The following is a 17309-nucleotide window of genomic DNA, read 5'->3' as shown; positions in this document are numbered from 1 at the left end:
AAAATATCTTTTGTCATCTTATTGTCATGTCTACATATACTTATACACAGATTACTTAGTAATAAAGGCTACCAAAATTAATGTTTGCCTGCCAAAACATAAATTCAACCCTTTATGTTACAGAAGAAAACAATGATGATTACTTTTTTTTGGATAGGAACAAACACGGAAATGCTAATCAGCAAGTCATGCAAGCTCCACTCATCATTTTCTATCTGCCCTCCAAAAGGAGGAACGGGTAAGGATTAACCTCCTGACAATTACTTCTTAAAAGTCCCATTAATATGACAAATTATTTGGTCACACAACTGCTAATAAGAATAAAACCTCCAGTACCAGGACAGGTTCCAAAGCCACAGAGAAACCCTGTCTCGAAAAACAAAATAAAACAAAACTAAAACCAAAACCAAACCAAAACAACAACAAAAACAGAATAAACCTAAGACAGTGAAACTACATACCAATCTAAAGCATGAACCTATAACACCAAACAGATAAAACTATCAAAAAAAATCTCAATGTTAAATCAGGCTATTCTTTCAGTTACTACTCCAGGTAGATTTGTTCTAGGCACAATAATCTGGCAGGTCTATCAAGACCCTTGGCATTTCATTGGCTTTAAGTTGAAACCAGAAAACTTTATTTTTACCTGTCCAACTCTGCAAGTGTGAACAAACATCATGATATAGGCATGGGCAGCAGTGAGAGCATGCAACAGAGGTGTAGCCTGAGCTGAGAGGGTAGCATCAGCAACATTGCCTGCACATGCCAGTTCTCGAAGTAACACTGATCCCCCAGGGGATTCAATGGGCCGGTGTAAAGGTTCCAAGGAGGAAAGGATTGAGTCCAACTGAAGGAGACCTTCTTGAAGAACTTTGGGCTCATGTGACAGGGTCTGAAACAATAATGAATGTGATAAAATATAATGAATCACATATATGTAAACCATGCCTTTAATATTCACAGTGGAAATGACTAGTACTTGAACTCTCCCAAATTTCAGTCAGTCATGTCTCTCACTTTATAAATGACAGTACCAAAATATGAAGCCAGGAATAATATATTTCACTATCTTTGTGTAATAAACTATATTTAGACTTGAGCCAATCATACTTAAAGCATATGAATGTCAAATAGGACTGTCTGTTGTACTGTTGTATGAGAGGTTAGTTTCAAATTCTGCTTAGAAAGGAGCAATGTTAGGCAAAGTTCCAAATCTAGAAAATGAGTCATATTACAATGTTTTTATTTCCATTTCTAAGAAGTTAATATTTTAATAAAATGCAAGTAAACATTGTTGAGTAAGGAGACTGAGGTGTCATGTGAACCTCAACCTTCACCTCATTCAATGTTACATAAGCTAAGTCATAACCATTCTAGTAGTACAAATGGTACAAAAGGAAATAAAGGAGAAAGCAAGTATGGTAAAAGCTATTGACTAGTCAAACTATTAATAAATGAATTATATTTTCAGGTAAAGATGTAATTTCATAGCTATAATGCTGTCTCTTCTTTCCAAAACAAGAGTGATGACTAGGAGCTTGGCATCAGGAAGGCAAATTATTTTATTAGACAACCCAAATAATACATTTCTTTTCAAGTTAGGGAAGAAAAATTTGGCAATTAAAGATTACCACTTGTTATGCAAAGCTAGAAATTATTTGCCTTCCTATGGCTTGAAATAAATCTATCCCTCCTCACAGAGCATCTTAGAGGTGGGGTAGTTAGATCAGTCCTTTCCCCTTGTTCTCTTATGAAAGCACTTTATACCTGCAAAAAGTGAAACAAAATAAAACATTAAATTGCAGTTTCTAGAAATTATTTATCAGGGCACAAAACAGCTGACAGAGGAGCTTTATTGCAATTAGTATCAAAATTCCAATTTTTCTTTTGTTGGGTGGAAGGCAGTATAAAATTACTCTCTTAATTCACACACAACTTTTCAAGGAACCCCAAAAAACTAATAGTCTTGGGGTACAGGAACACAACTCAATTTGGAGTTCTCACACTTCCTGTTTTCCAACCCTATTACAAATTTATTAGAAATCAAAATTGTGGTACTGGCCAATAACAACCAATGGAAAAGAATAAAGCTCAGGAAGGAAATTTCACATTTTATAGTTAAGGGGTATTTGAAAAGAGTGATAGGAGATGATTTAATATAATGACAGTCTTCTCAATAAATGATATTGGGGGAAACGTGGTATGCATACACAAAAATATGAAGTTGAACTTTCTGGATCTCTAAATACTCGTAATGTACGAAATGTATCAAGACCTAAGGACTTAAATAATACAATTCCTAGTAAAGCATAGGAGGAAAACTGTCTAAATTTCTTGGCAACGATTTCTTGGATAAACACCACCACCAATACACAGAAAACAATGACGGCAACCATCACAAAAGGTAAAATGGCCTTGAGTGGCATCAAAACCTTTTGTATATCACGGTATTATCAACCAAGTAAAGACAACCCACAGAATGAGGATATTTTCAAGTCAGGTATCTGAAAAGAGAGTGATACCCAATATATACAGAGATATTCAACAATCAACAGCAAAACACCTTAGTTCAATTAAAAATAGAATAAAGAACATGAATATACATTTAGCAAGATGCACACGTAGACAATAACTCAAGTACACAAAGGAAGAGATGCTCAATATCCACCAATTACTTGGAATGCAAGTCAAAATGAAAATGAAACACTACTTTATATACTCTGGAATGGCTATTATTAAAAAACAAAACAGAAAGATCTAGTATGGAGATAGTGAAATTACAGTCCTTACATGTAGCTAGCAGGAATGAAAATTGCTTCTTAGAAAAGTAGTTTGAAGATTTCACACAGACACAAAAAAATGATTATCACTATTGAGCTATTTCCCTTCAAGTACACATATAAAAGATTCAAATTGCAAATCTTTGCATGTATTTTTTTAATATTTATTTATTATGTATACAACATTCTGTGTGTATGCCTGCTGGCCAGAAGAGGGCACTAGATCCCATGACAGATGGTTGTGAGCCACCATGTGGTTGCTGGGAATTGAACTCAGGACACCTTTGGAAGAGCAGACAATGCTCTCAACCACTGAGCCATCTCTCTTTAAGAGCTATTTATACACTGGAGTTACAATAATATTCATCAGGGGCAAAAATGGAAGCAACCTAAATGCCCAGTAAGGGGAAATGGACAATCATTTAGCTTTAAAAAGAAAACTGGTAAAAATCAACAAACCTGATAAACCCTGATGTCATAACAATCTCAAATAATATACAATACCTATAATTTAGAGAAAGTAAAATAATTGCCAAGGTTAAGGCAACAGGAGAGAACAAGAAGCTTGCAAGATCAAAGGTGTTTTTAAAATCAAAGGTGTTTTGGGAAATAAAGGAGCTGGGGGGGGGCGCAAAATTTAAGCAATAAATTACAGATCAATTCATGACTAATAAAGCTTGGGAAAAAGGAAAATACATTGCAAAATGAATAGAGCACACTAAAACCAAAAATGCTAGCATAACAAAGCATGAAGGCTAGAAAGCTTTCTTTAAAATACACTTTACACTCATATAAACTCAAAGGACGTGACTACACAGCAAATGCAGAAAACAAAGAAATATAATTTCTCTATGAGAAATAGTATGAAATATATTAAGCGGAACAGACACAAATTTATCAATTTCATCTATGGGTAAGGGAGAATACTAAAAATACAATCACAGATGTATTACAAAACTCATTTCTAAGAGGAAATACTTGGCGAGATGTGTCTTACCAATATGGATTTGCAGACACCTGCAACAGCCTGACAGGCAGCAGATGTGGGAAAGTCAATGGGCAGATTGGGAAGACCCAAAATGGTAACCAAAGGTAAGAGTCCTTTCTGATTCACAAATTCTTGGCAGTGGTCATCTGTTGTATTGTTGCTCAGAATAGATTCCACAAATTTCATCTAGGTAATGAAAAGGTTTTTTTTTACAAGTTAGACGCTAACACTGTTCTGAAATAAAAAGGGCAGCCTTATAGTCAAGAAATCAGTACTTTCTATAATAACACAACTTCAAGCAAAAAGGGATAAATGGTACATACACAAATCATCCAGAAAATAAGGAAATACAATTTCCCAATCCACCTTTTTCAACCACACCAGGAGTCAAATAATATGAAGGCAAAGAAAAGCTAAATCACTTGCTCAGAGAAACACTCTGAATTAGTGGTATAAATGGGTCCAATGTCTTAATTGTCTCATGTGACACATAATATAGATAAAACAGTAAAGAATAAATAGTAATGGGAATTTTCAATTCTGGGAAAATTAGAATTCTCATTTTCCTATGAGATGGGAAATTAAAAGGCACATGCAGGTTTTTCTTTATAAAGAGACGTAAAATAGGGGGAAAAAAAGCATGAAGGACAAAGTAAGACATAATATGGGCCTAACACATCAAACCTTGTTAAAATTCTTATGTACAAAAAATAGCAGTGAACAGAAAACAGACTATAAAAAGGCTGGAGTACTGGCTAATTGTTACAAAAGGAACAAGAACAAAGTATTTTAAGGTTTTCACATCTAACCCTCTGTACTTTAAAGGTCCCAGGGAAAATAAACATTAAAATTACTGTGTTCTGACAACATGACATATTATAATGAAAAGCAAAAGTCTTTAATTTTTTTCTACAATGAATCTTACCACATTAAGGATGTAATCCATAAGAGGGATAGGAATACGTTCCTCTGTACCAACAACCCTGTAAGAAAAAAGGAGTCAGTTACACAGAAATTCACAATACCAGTGAAAGATAACAAAGTGAGGACCGGTAACAGCGTCAAACTTTAGTTCAAGCCATACTAGATTTTAAACCACTTAAGACCAAAAAAAAAAAAACCCTGAAATTAATAATGAAGATGGAGTTGAGTATAAATATCCTATCTAATCAAACTACTATATGAATTCAACAAAATAAAAATATTTAAAATAAATTCAATTAAAAGACCAATCATTAGCCTACTAGGAAGAACCAGGCAAAGAAGCAAACATAAAACGTAGGAACATAATATTGTTAGATTAGAGCATTTAGTTTTGCTTAAAAATATTTAAGACTGAGAAATTTTATCATAGAGAAAGCTGAATTCTCAAGGCCTCCTTTCCCATTAATCGGTTACTTGCAGGATGAAAGTTCATGAACAACAATTATACAAACTCCTCTGACACCTCTTTTTCAGATCTGTTCCAAGGACTCGTTTCCAGAATGCTCTAGTTTCTACTTAAGTTTTCTTCTAAATTTTATTTTTAACATAAATTTTCTATTCATGTCAGTATACTATATATGTAGTGGTTTACCCCATCAGTTTTTCACAAAAGGCAATTTAAAGATGTATTGTCAAAGCCTGTAACTTTCACATTTGAAATGTAAATGAATCAATTTATTACCACTGTCAAATTTTCTTCAGCCAAAGTCAGATTTTCTTAGTTCATGAAAAATCTACCTCTGACAAAAAGGCTGGCTCAGTGGGTCACATTGCAGGTTAACAAAAGCTCTCTACACTCACTATCTCTAAAAACAAACAATTGTTACTGAGTTGCAAGGACCAAAATAAACTTATAATTTTAATGTTCCTCAGTGTTGTGTTATGGACCTACACTTTAACATACGGCTGGTACAACACTCTGGAAAACATCAGGCCATACCCCACATTCCAGGCATCATTTAGAATGAAGAACTGACATGCACATGCACTTGCTCAGATTATTAGAGAATATAGGCCTTGGTTGCAAAACAAAGTCCAGTCCCTCCCCTTCTTCCTGCAGTCCTAAACCAAGGCAACTTTAAACTATAATCTCTATCACTAACTAACTAAGTCATGTGGTAAGATGTCCCTGCATCCTCTGAAAATCTGAAAGAATCAGAAATCCCCTTTGGAGTGACTGGAAGGCTCAGTGTTTGTTTTATTTCTAACCACTTACCCTTCAACACCCATCATGCTACACACAGTAGCTGTATCTCCTAAATCTCTTTGGATCTAAACGCCTGGCTTTTCTCTCTAGGATTCCATCTCCTAACAAAGCTTTTCGGAAAGATGCCAGTTCCTTTCCACAAACCTTCATCAATTTCTAACTAACACTCAGGTGTGGGAGGTAAGCACAGTATGCTGAAAGAAATCAAGTACAAAGTGAATTACTGGCACCAACTACAAAGACCCGTTACTTAATGATAAGTAAATTCATCCCCAGAAATACCAGATTTTCTGATATAAACAATTTAGAAAAGATAAGACCACATAAAAACTCAAAATTATTTGTAGTGGCTAAACATACCAATACATACTCATAAGCCTTAGTATATAGGTGGCTGAAAGAGGAAGACTAAGTTTATGAAGACAGTGTATGATAAGTTCCAGGCTATACATACACGCATAACAAGACTCTAGTTTCTGAATGTAGACTGTAGTACCTAAGCTTTCTTATTCCAGATTTTTTAACTCATGTCTTAAAAAGACAAGAAAAAGGCACTAGCTTAGCATAAAACAACAAAAAATAAAACCAAGTAAACAAAAAACTAGTAAGTTCATCAACAAGAAAACTAAATAAATGTAACCGCAATTATACAACAGACTATCACTGAGAAAAGCAGTGGCTATTGAGACATGATAAGGATAAAACATCAAAATACAATTGAGTAATTAATGCCAAATATAAGAAGCTTTAAATTAAACACACACTTGTACTTTCATTCTATTTATAAGATATTCTTATTATATGCATAGCAGAAATAAGATCAGTTTTGCCTTCATTTGGGATGGAAAAACATGACAATTCTAAACTGTGCAGTTTACTGTAATTTACAGAAATTTTATATACATATATATTTGAAAATTCCATGTGGATTATGTATGTATGGTGTTGTGTTGGAGAGAGAGGTAAGGAAATATAAATCTTTAGGTACTTAAGAATGCTTGAACTGGGAAAGTGACATATCAAACACACAGTTAATATAAACCCTTTGATAGCAGAGATAGGGAGCATTGCTGAATTAAATAGGAATTTATGCATTACTACAGAAAAGAATAGGATTAGCATGTACAATTATTGGAAGACCATAGCTTCCATTCCCAATTGGAAGATGTTTTGGAATAGAGTAACAAATGTGGACAGTGATAGATATTTATCTCAGGTAAGGAATACAGCATTAAGAAATGAATGCTGTTGAGTAAATGTTAATTTACTCTAACAGTGGCTTGATTTCTGAGCATATTAGGTCTAAAATCTAAAACATTCAGGTAAAGAAGTTATATATAAATAGAAACATACAGATTGACTTAAAAATCACAAATAACCACTTTCTGCATTCAACAAGTCTTTTCTCACTTATAGACAAAAAAAGCAACTCAATCTTGCAGGGTTACTGGCAATCATGATAGGTTGGCTGGAAACACTGAAGCTTATATTCGCTTGAGAAGACTTGCCTTCTTTCAGACACTCCCCCTTTTAGAAACATGGTTTTAAAGTAGAAAGATGATAGGTAGGTATCCTTTCTCAGACAGAAGATTAGGTAATACTATTGACACCAACAAGCACACGGACGGTTGTTTGGTCTAGAGTCCCAAAAGGTGTTTACTTCTGTTGTTCCTGGTTTAATAATATACTCTACCAGACTATTTTCCTAACTACAATGCCCCAGTTTAGTACCAGATCAAAAGGATTCATAGCCACAGCTAAACATTCATGCATTTCTCAAAGGTATCTACAGATAAAAGGAACATTTATTATATGCATGAATGTAAAACTACTACTATCTAGAAACAGCACTTCTGCTTCTGACATAAAAAACTGTTTCACGTGTGCTTGAAACAAGCAACAATGGGGAAGGATGACCAACTTGGCATACTGATTTAATATAATAAACTAAAATTTTAAGAAAAAATAGTTTAGGCAACCAATGATATTACTTTACAGAACCATTTACAGTACAGAGGAAGAAAGGAATAAAAAGTCAGAAAGAACCTTAAAATGATCTTATGCTAATTTTCAATTATCGTAGACTGAAGTGACATTGGAGTTAGTGGGTAAGTAGCAATACAGTTAGTTGCTTTGTTTGAACAAGGGCCGGAGGAGTTCCATCCTTCTGGCCACAAGTGAATAAATTTTTAAAGTGATACTAAGAATTAAGTAACACCATAAGGTCGGAGAATCTGCCTTATAAACACTTACTGCTGATTAGGCTCAGTTTCATTCTGCTGAGTAGAATTAAAGCTCTGCATGGCCTGAACTTCCTCTTCCTCCTCATCTTCACTAGAAGCTTCTTCAGCAGCATGATTAGACCTTGGGGGAGGGGCACCAGCAGTACCATCTGCTTTCTGGATGGACGGCTTCTGACAAATATATTTTGGATCTCTTCCAAGATTACAGATTTCTTCAAGTAACTAAAAATCAGAGGGAAAACGATTATATTTATATGTAATGATGGAATATCTAACATTTTGTGAGGATTTCCTATGTACAATATATCTAATATTCCCATGTAAAATGTATATATTACCAATACACCACTGCTGAAATGTAGTCATTAACTCCATTTTTACAAACAAGAGAACATTGTGTAAAAAGTTAAAATCTTTCAAGATTGCATCCTTGTCCTCCTTTACCAAGGACCAGTAACTCATATACTGATTCCAATAATCTACTGGCCTGACAAACTAAAGAGGGAGGGGGAAAGCCAAGAAAAACTGGCTAGTAAGGGAAGTATTCTCATACAGATAGAAGTTAAGCCTCTGTGTACTTGTTAATCTCACAAGAAAGCAATATCAAGAAGTCAAAGGAACTGTGTTAACTCAGAAAATTAGTCTTAATATGAAAAGCCTAGAATTAACATAAACTTCCTTCTTATTAAGATTTGAAGTAATTATTTTAACCATTTGGTTTTACAACATGGCAGCCCAAAACCAAGGTTTAGAAATTAGGCAGGTACTTTCTAAATGATCAAAATCACAGTCATTATCAATCCTTACCTTAATGATGGCAGTTGTTGCATCTGTTTTGAGGGTGGGCTGATGTCTCATGAGCTCATCAACAGCACTCCCCAGGTTGGATGCAGTATCCCCTTAAAGCAAACACGAAAGAAAAAACAAAAACAAACCCAAAAAAGAATGTTTAGACTAAAAAATATATAGACCAATAAATTTTTGTGCCAACCTAAGATGGAAAGAAGAAACTCAACTGCTTATTTTTAACACCACACATTCCTGCATGAATTTACATAAGCCTTGATCCTCCAAATCATTGTAGGAGGAAAGAAATCGGTCTAACGAACTCTCCACTGTTAAGGTCTGAGATAGGAGCTAGTTTATGGAAAGAAGAGTAGAAAAGAAAAAAAGCATCAACAATCCGTTGGCTGCCTCTGTGAAAAATGATCCTTACTAGAATGCTGCAGTGGTAAATCAAAGTACAAAATACCTTGATTTATGAGATGGGTGACACTATGTTGCCCAGGCTGGATTCAAACTCCTGAACTTCAGTCATTACCTTGACTCAGCCTCCCAAGTAAGAAAGTACATTTCTGCAAACTACAAAATTTCTCCAACTATTACTTTCTTACTCCTCTCCAATTTAGATTCAAACACACTGAGAAGAAAATTATCTGTGACTATTTTAGAGAAAATAAGAACATCTTTTCACATCAAACTCTACATTTCTAATTTTTATACACTAGATAGTGGACTTGGAAATACACCACTGGGTCCTATACCTGTTTCTTACCAACATCAGGCCAGTGAACTATTCAGAAGCATGGAAATACTATGAGGAAAGAGGCTAAGGATGAAGTATTCCTTCCTACCTGTAACAATAGAATATATGGTGATAATTCCCGTTAAGCTGAGCATACCTAGCCAGAGAAATGATGTGCAGTCAAGGAAAACTTCCCCTGCCAAAATCAACTTTCCATTATTAAATGAATAGTAGGAACTCACCAAGAGGATCAGAACTCCTCCTCCTCCGCATGGCTGGGAGGTAGTCAGGAGACAGAAGAACTTTGAAAAGACGTTCAAATGGCTGACATTGTACAAAAGACTGAAGACCTCGGGCATTCAAGCAAAGTGCACTGAATACATTTGGAAGGGAACCAAGGACTTCCCTTGTAGCAGGAACCTGGAGAAGATAGAAAATTTGAATGCAACATACATAAGGTCAGATACACATGCAAAGAAGATATATCTAGGGGTGCAATACTGAATAATAGAAGAAATTGTGACAACCAGGTCTTAATTGGATCCAACAATACACATAAAAGCCATAATATTTTTCACAAAATAACTTATTTTTCACTTGCTTCTTAAGCATGTGCACATGTACCTTAGGAAACGGACATACACGGAATAATTTTTATAGAGTGGTAGAATAAACTCACATCTTTGATGAGCAGTGCATGCAGCATGACAACTGTCAGCCCATTGTCCTGCAGTGAGGACAACAATGATGGCTCTTGAAATACAAACACAGTCACCACTTCAGTAGCTAAAAACAAAGTTGAGGGAAAATAAGAAAAACTGACTCTTCAAAGGCATTAAAAGGAAATAAATAGCTTAAAAGTTATACAGTCAATGTCAATTTTATACTCTTGTGATTATGAAAATTAATATTCCAACAGAATACCAAGAATATTTACATAAAATATGAAAAATTTTACTGATAATCCTTTATTTTACCAGCACATATTTGTAAGTGCAGATATATTGTCATTGGCTATTTTTACATGTAATTGGGAAATTACATAATCCATCACACCATAACCATTAAATGAAGTATTCCATTAAACATATGTATATAAATCATTCTTTTCTGTGAAAACTGATGTTTCTAAATGCTTAATTTGCCACGTTAGGATGCAGGTATTCTGGGGTAAATGTATAAACTGATGAATGTGGATAAAGTATTCTGCAGAAATATTTAGTAAATTAAAATTGGAAATAGAGCATTAAAAAGTACATATTAATAGCACAAATTATAATACAGATACAAATTAATACTAATCTGACCACTTTAAAACCCATAATATTCAGAAATGTGTACTCAAGAATATCAGATTTTTGAAAATCTGATAATCTGACAAAAGGTATATAAACAGTGTCTAGAAACTATCTAAGAACAAAGCTGCTAATGGATATATCTAATTTCTTTTTAAAAAAATCAAATTTTCGTTCATGATTGTAGGGCCCATGGATCTATCCCAGCCTCCCAGGTTCATTTTGAGGACAGTTTCTGGCCAGACAGCTAAATATCCTGTTTGTTCCTGTGCCCCCTCTGCCTCGCCTGGTGATTAGCTATAGAGCCATTGTTTATTCCACCCTGGGCATGGTAATTTCCCACCTGCCTGGGGGGTTTTTCATTGTGCAGCAGCTAGGTGTAAAAGGTTTTTCATAGCCTTGAATAAACACAGCATTCAGATGATTCCTTTCGAATGACCCAGGTCTCTTGTGTGTTCTGACAATCTCCAGGCCCTTGCCCAGCTCGCAAATGGTACAGTGGAGTGTGGAGTAATGCAGTAGTTACATATGGTAGTGAGCAAACATTTCAAATTTGCATTCAACAACAGGGAAATGGCATGTATGTAACAATTATTTGGGATCAACAGCTCTCAGTGGTATTTGGGACACTATTATAAATATGCTTTTATTTGAGTGTTTGTGTAGTATATGCCATGTGTGTGCATGTATTCGTAGAGATCAGAAGAGGGTGTTGAACCACACACCCCCTAAGCTGCAGTGAGCCACCTGACCTGGGAGCCATTTAACCTGGGATGTGGGAGCAGACTATAATACTCTGGAAGAACAGCAAGTGGTCTTAATCACTGAATACTATTTCTCAACCCTGACATTTGTGGTGTTTTATTGACCAAAGGTTCTGAAAAATCTAAGTCCTTTTTTTTGGATTATGCTTTTTAGTTTTACATAGCAAATTCAATCTTAACAGTTGATAATACCACATAACATTTTTTATGTTTTTCAGAACTGATATCTCTTGATTTTTACATCTTCAGTGCTACGAATGCTGATTTCCATAAATATGAAGTACAAAATGTAAGGATGTTTAGTACAATTTTAGGAATTGCTGGAAATTCTGTCCTAATACAAAATCAAAATTAATTTAATGTTATTTTATTAAACTGAAGACAACTAATACAATAGTTATTTTTATTTTGTTTTGGGCATGGGGTCTCATATATTCTAGGATGGTCCTGAAGCTGAGCCGTCTTGCCTCTATTACACTTCCCAAGCAACAGGACTACAGACAAGAGCCACCATGCACAGTCTCAAATATCAATTTAGAAAGTCTAACACAATCCAAACAAACCATCAATTTGACATTTGTATGTTGAGGAATGATGGTAGGAAAAGATTAAGTCTTTTTCCCATAATTAAACCACTGTTTTTAATAAGCAGAAAACTTCATACATAGCGAAATCATTGCAATTTGGAATGTATAGCAATCATGAATCTGAGCCAAGGTGCCTCAGGCAGTGTTTGCTGGCATTACCTGATGTGATGCCATAAAGTGTAAGAGTGCATATTCAGAATCAAGGCTGTGATGAAGCACTGTGATGCAACATGGACATGTACTACCTGAATGCCTAAGATTTAGTAAACATTTGCTTTCAAATCACTGCCACCTTTTTATTGACTCTTACATTCAGTTATACAAGTCCTTCTTGAGGAATTATGACCTTACACCTACCAAATCTGTCCTACTCTACTACTAGACTCAATGCCATTGGGAATCTCCAACAGGTAAACACATCCTTTACACTGGCAAATTGATTAGATTGCTAACTTGGCACATTCCAACTAGTTTACCCAACCTACACTCCTCCAAGTTCCCCCCTGCAACCTCTCATCTTTCCCAGATCCAGCCTCCTCTAGTTTCCTTTCAGAAAAGAGCAGACCTACCAAGGATAGCAACCAAACCTCACAAACCTTTTTGTAAACTCTGTGTCATACCATGCTACTACTATATTATAGTCCACAGAATACATTAAATGCCTTTAGTATTCCCAGTGACACTCAATGATCGGAAAACACAGCTTAGTCTAGGTATGGCCTTAAATTAGGGCACTGCACCTTGGAGTCTTTCCATGCAGAAAGACTAATATAAACATAATGGCCTGCTAAATGGCATCCACCTAAAACAACAAAATGGACAATGACTTCCTAAAAGGGTCACAATTTTGCTCATTGCCTTAGTTACCATAAACTCATAACCTTTAAGAGGCATGGCATCCTAATAAAATGTAATTTGTATTTTTTCTATATCCCATTTTGTCCGCAAAGGGAAAGACTTCGAACCAATGGGTATAAAGACCTAAACAGACCATCACCCTTCTGATATGGAGAAATCCATGGTGTATTGAAACCTAGATTAAGGGTGAAAACAGAAAGGGATCTACTGAAAATTAGGGTCTTCAACCACCTAAACTATTCTGTAATGCAGTAAAAAAGGACCAGCCTCAAATGTTTTCTTAATATGGTGGAGCTTAATGATCTGTTAACAGGAAGTTTACTTTCATGGGAAACAAGTCTGTTGCTTGGTCAGACATCTAAAATTAGTTCTTCCAAGGAGGAAAAAAAATCGTATTAGTTTTCACAAGATGTTTGATGGTAGTTCTTCATCTTAGTCCTGGAGAGAAGGAGAAATCCTTTAAGATTTAGAATGGATAACAGAGCTGGAGAGATGGCTCAGTGGTTAAGAGCATTGCCTGCTCTTCCAAAGGTCCTGAGTTCAATTCCCAGCAACCACATGGTGGCTCACAACCATCTTTAATGAGATCTGGCGCACTCTTCTGGCCTGCAGGCACACATGGAGGCAGAATATTGTATACAAAATCAATAAATAAATATTAAAAAAATGGATAACATCCATTAAAATAATAAATGCTTATGTCCAGTAATTACTGTGCAATATTTTGACATTGAGAAGCCTGATTATGCATCATTTGACTCAAGATCTGAGAACAGGATTTTACTACTCAATTGGTAGTCTCTCTGTAGACTCCGTTTGGCTTAAATGGTCTGAGACCTTGCTTGTTTTGTTTAGGTCATTTTTTCTTGAGAAATTATTCTAGGTGATAGAGATAAAGTTCAATTGGTAAAGTGTCTAGCATGCACCTAAGCCCCAAGACCCTACCTGAATGCAATTTAAAAACTGGATGTGGTGATGTGTGCTTGTAATCTTAGCATTAAGGAGGTAGAATCATGAGTATTAGAAACACAACACAAGACGGGCAGTGGTGACACACAACTTTACCCCAACACTCGGGGAGACATAGGCAAGTGATCTCTGTGACTTCAAGGCCAGCCTTGTCTACAAAGCAAATTTCAGGATAGCCAGGACTATTATATAGAGAAACCTTGTCTCAGAAAACAAAAACAACAACAAAAGTTCATCCTGTTCTACAAAGCCAGTTTAAAGTCAGCCCCAAAAATGAAGTCGTATCCGCCGGGCGATGGTGGCGCACGCCTTTAATCCCAGCACTCGGGAGGCAGAGGCAGGCGGATCTCTGTGAGTTCGAGACTCCAGGACGAGCTCCAAAGCCACAGAGAAACCCTGTCTCAAAAAACCAAAAAAAAAAAAAAATGAAGTCGTATTTCAAAAAAACAAAAGTATTGTCAATCTTTTTTGAATACTTTCATATTTTCAAAAGCAAAAAATCACATTAAGATTTGGTGGCAAACACAGAATTATCAATTCAGCACAGCACTGTAACTCACATGACACACAACCAAGAATGCACAACATATACTGACTCAACACTCACTCACTGTAACTCCAGAGTCCAATCAGCCCTGGTTTTCTTGTCAGCCACTGTGTACATCACTATTCCATAATCACTACTTACATTTACTTTCTTTAAATTAATGGTTATCAACATAATACATAAGAATACTAAACTTCCACCTGCCATAAGCAACCACTTATACAACTAAGTTTGGTTCTCTTGAAATTCAATATTCAAACTGATTGTCAATCTCTTCAGGTTAAGCAGGCTATTAATTATGACGCTGACATCAGACAGTGACAAAAACGGATGGGAAGAGTAGGAAATATAAAGGAGTAGTTCAGGGAGATTAATGGAGAGAAAATAAAGAGGATAAAAGTAAATAAAAGATTGACTGAAGACCAAGAACAAAGGTCTTGGTTGGGAACAGAGTAAGAAATATCAACTCTTTATTTGGTGGGTTTCAGCATGTAATTACTATAAGACACTATGACCTTCCAGTTGCTTCCTCCTAAATTTCCCCTTTTTGAATCCTATCTTTCTCAGACTCCTATCTAACTAAGAGCACACAAAATGCTATTCCTCTGTTGAGCCTACTTTTTTAATCTGTCTCCTCTGATACAAAGTTTCCCACTAGAAATTAACTACACCATTCAAACTACCTTGGGCTGATTTTCTTTTGTCACAACTCCAACTCCTTTGCAGGACCTGACCTCTGTTTCTATTAATATTTAGTACTTAAAATAACTTACATTCAACTATAAAGTATATTTGTTTCATCACATTTCACCACAAAATGAAGCATTGGGTTTGATCACCATCCTTGGAGGAAATGCAAAGAAGCTTTGGTTCATTAACAGGGACTAAATAAACTGAGGCTACTCGGGCAATGTTTTAATTTCTGTCACACTACCTAAACCAGAAAGCCTCAATAACTAGCAAAAATAGTATAGCTGCTATGATGACTAATTAGAAAAGACATAAAACTCTATGGTGGCGTCACACAGTAGTCTGTATCTTAAAAAGATCTTTTACTGCTATGGGTCAATAAATAAAAGGTATCTATCTATAAATAATTGAGTAAATAACCAGAAAACAAAACAGCTAGTTACATTACTAAAATGAGGGTCTCACATTCACAATGACGACTTCTCCCAGCCATATCCTACCTGAGGTGAAAGACTATTCAGCTAACCACACTAACAAATGCTACAATTAAATTGGGTTGACTGCACACATTTCTCAAATTTATTGAAAAGATATTATGCTAAAACCACAAGACCACTGGAATCAGTGTGTGATGGAGGAAGGTCATTGGCCAATAAAGAAACTGCTTGGCCCTGTGGGTGGAGTAAACAGAACAGAACGCTGGGAGGAAGAGGAAGTGAGGTCAGAGACTCCACAGCACTCCTCTTGGGAGCAGAGGCCAGAGAGAGACGCCATGCCCCGCTCCCGGGCAGACACACGCCATGAAGCTCTGACCCAGGATGGACATAGGCTAGAATCTCCCCGGTAAGCGCACCGTGGGGTGCTACACACAGATTATTAGAAATGGGCTAAATTAATACGTGAGAATTAGCCTAGAAGAGAATGGGCCAAGCAGTGTTTAAAAGAATACAGTGTCCGTGTAATTATTTCGGGGCATAAGCTAGCAGGGCAGGCGGCTGGGGTGTTGGGGATGCAGCCCCGCCGCCGCCCTTATTACTTCAAGTGTGCACAACCACTGATACTTGATTTAATCAATGAGCTAAGACTCATTTGCTGCAGTTGTCCCCAAAGTTCTCCCATCAATACTAAATGGGTTTATTTTCATTCAATCATGGGTATTCTATTTAAAAATTTACCAAATGCTAGGCCTGGCAGCACAGGCCTGAAATCCTAGCATCTCAGGAGGTGGAAGCAATATCATTTTAAGTAAAAAACTACACTGGGCTTGAGTGATTTTGAAACCAATCTGGACAATGTACTGAGAACTCATCTCATAATAAAAAGGAAAAAGATAGTTGAAGGTATAGCCTAGCATGTGCTATAACATCACCCTCACCCTCCACCACTCTAACCCATCCCTCCCAAAACTAAACCAAACAAAGTAACTACTACCTATGCACTTGCTCCATTCTGAGCTTACTCCTAGAGTACCACATTCTCATTCCCTAAGCTTTGACTTCCCTACCTATGCAAGACACAATTTTTAAAAATCATATCCAAGGATTACTTACAGTCCTACTCTCCCAACCTATCCTTGGGAGGAAAACTGTTCCTATTTTGATGCAATTACTGTAAGAAAGTTTCCTAACTGTAAATTTCAAAATTTTAATGTGAAACCTCCGATTACCATCATGCTTAATGGTAAAAATGTTGAATGGTTTCCCTTATAAACTCACAAAGGACAAAGCAAAGAGGTCCTATCTACTTATCACATAAGAAGTCTTTGTTCGTATAGTAAGATGGAGTAAATAAAAGAATAAAGGTAATTAAAAAGGAAGACCTATTTGTAGATCAAAAAACTATATAGAAAAATCTAGGTAATCAATAAAA

At 35.9% G+C, this 17309-nt stretch overlaps 1 protein-coding gene and 1 non-coding gene across 2 annotated transcripts in view; both read right to left on the bottom strand.

Moving 5' to 3' along the window:
* Window positions 1-17309, bottom strand: part of LOC121443059 (E3 ubiquitin-protein ligase HUWE1-like) — a 135352-nt gene that overhangs the window by 59955 nt on the left and 58088 nt on the right. The window contains exons 19-25 of the mRNA XM_041644738.1: window positions 10410-10516; window positions 9973-10150; window positions 9013-9104; window positions 8216-8427; window positions 4697-4754; window positions 3781-3957; window positions 650-895 (exon numbers count right to left, since the gene is read on the bottom strand). Of these exons, the coding sequence (XP_041500672.1) occupies window positions 650-895; window positions 3781-3957; window positions 4697-4754; window positions 8216-8427; window positions 9013-9104; window positions 9973-10150; window positions 10410-10516 (1070 nt within the window). The remainder of the gene's footprint in view (window positions 1-649; window positions 896-3780; window positions 3958-4696; window positions 4755-8215; window positions 8428-9012; window positions 9105-9972; window positions 10151-10409; window positions 10517-17309) is intronic.
* On the bottom strand, window positions 149-260 carry LOC121443102. The gene has a single exon (XR_005973628.1). It is a non-coding gene; the product is annotated as a U8 small nucleolar RNA (small nucleolar RNA).

Source organism: Microtus oregoni, unplaced genomic scaffold, assembly GCF_018167655.1.
Source record: "Microtus oregoni isolate MIOR12 unplaced genomic scaffold, Mior012 000099F_ref0000060, whole genome shotgun sequence".
NCBI lineage: Eukaryota > Metazoa > Chordata > Mammalia > Rodentia > Cricetidae > Microtus > Microtus oregoni.
Note: the sequence above shows the minus strand (reverse complement) of the source record. Positions and strands in the feature narration are given on the sequence as shown.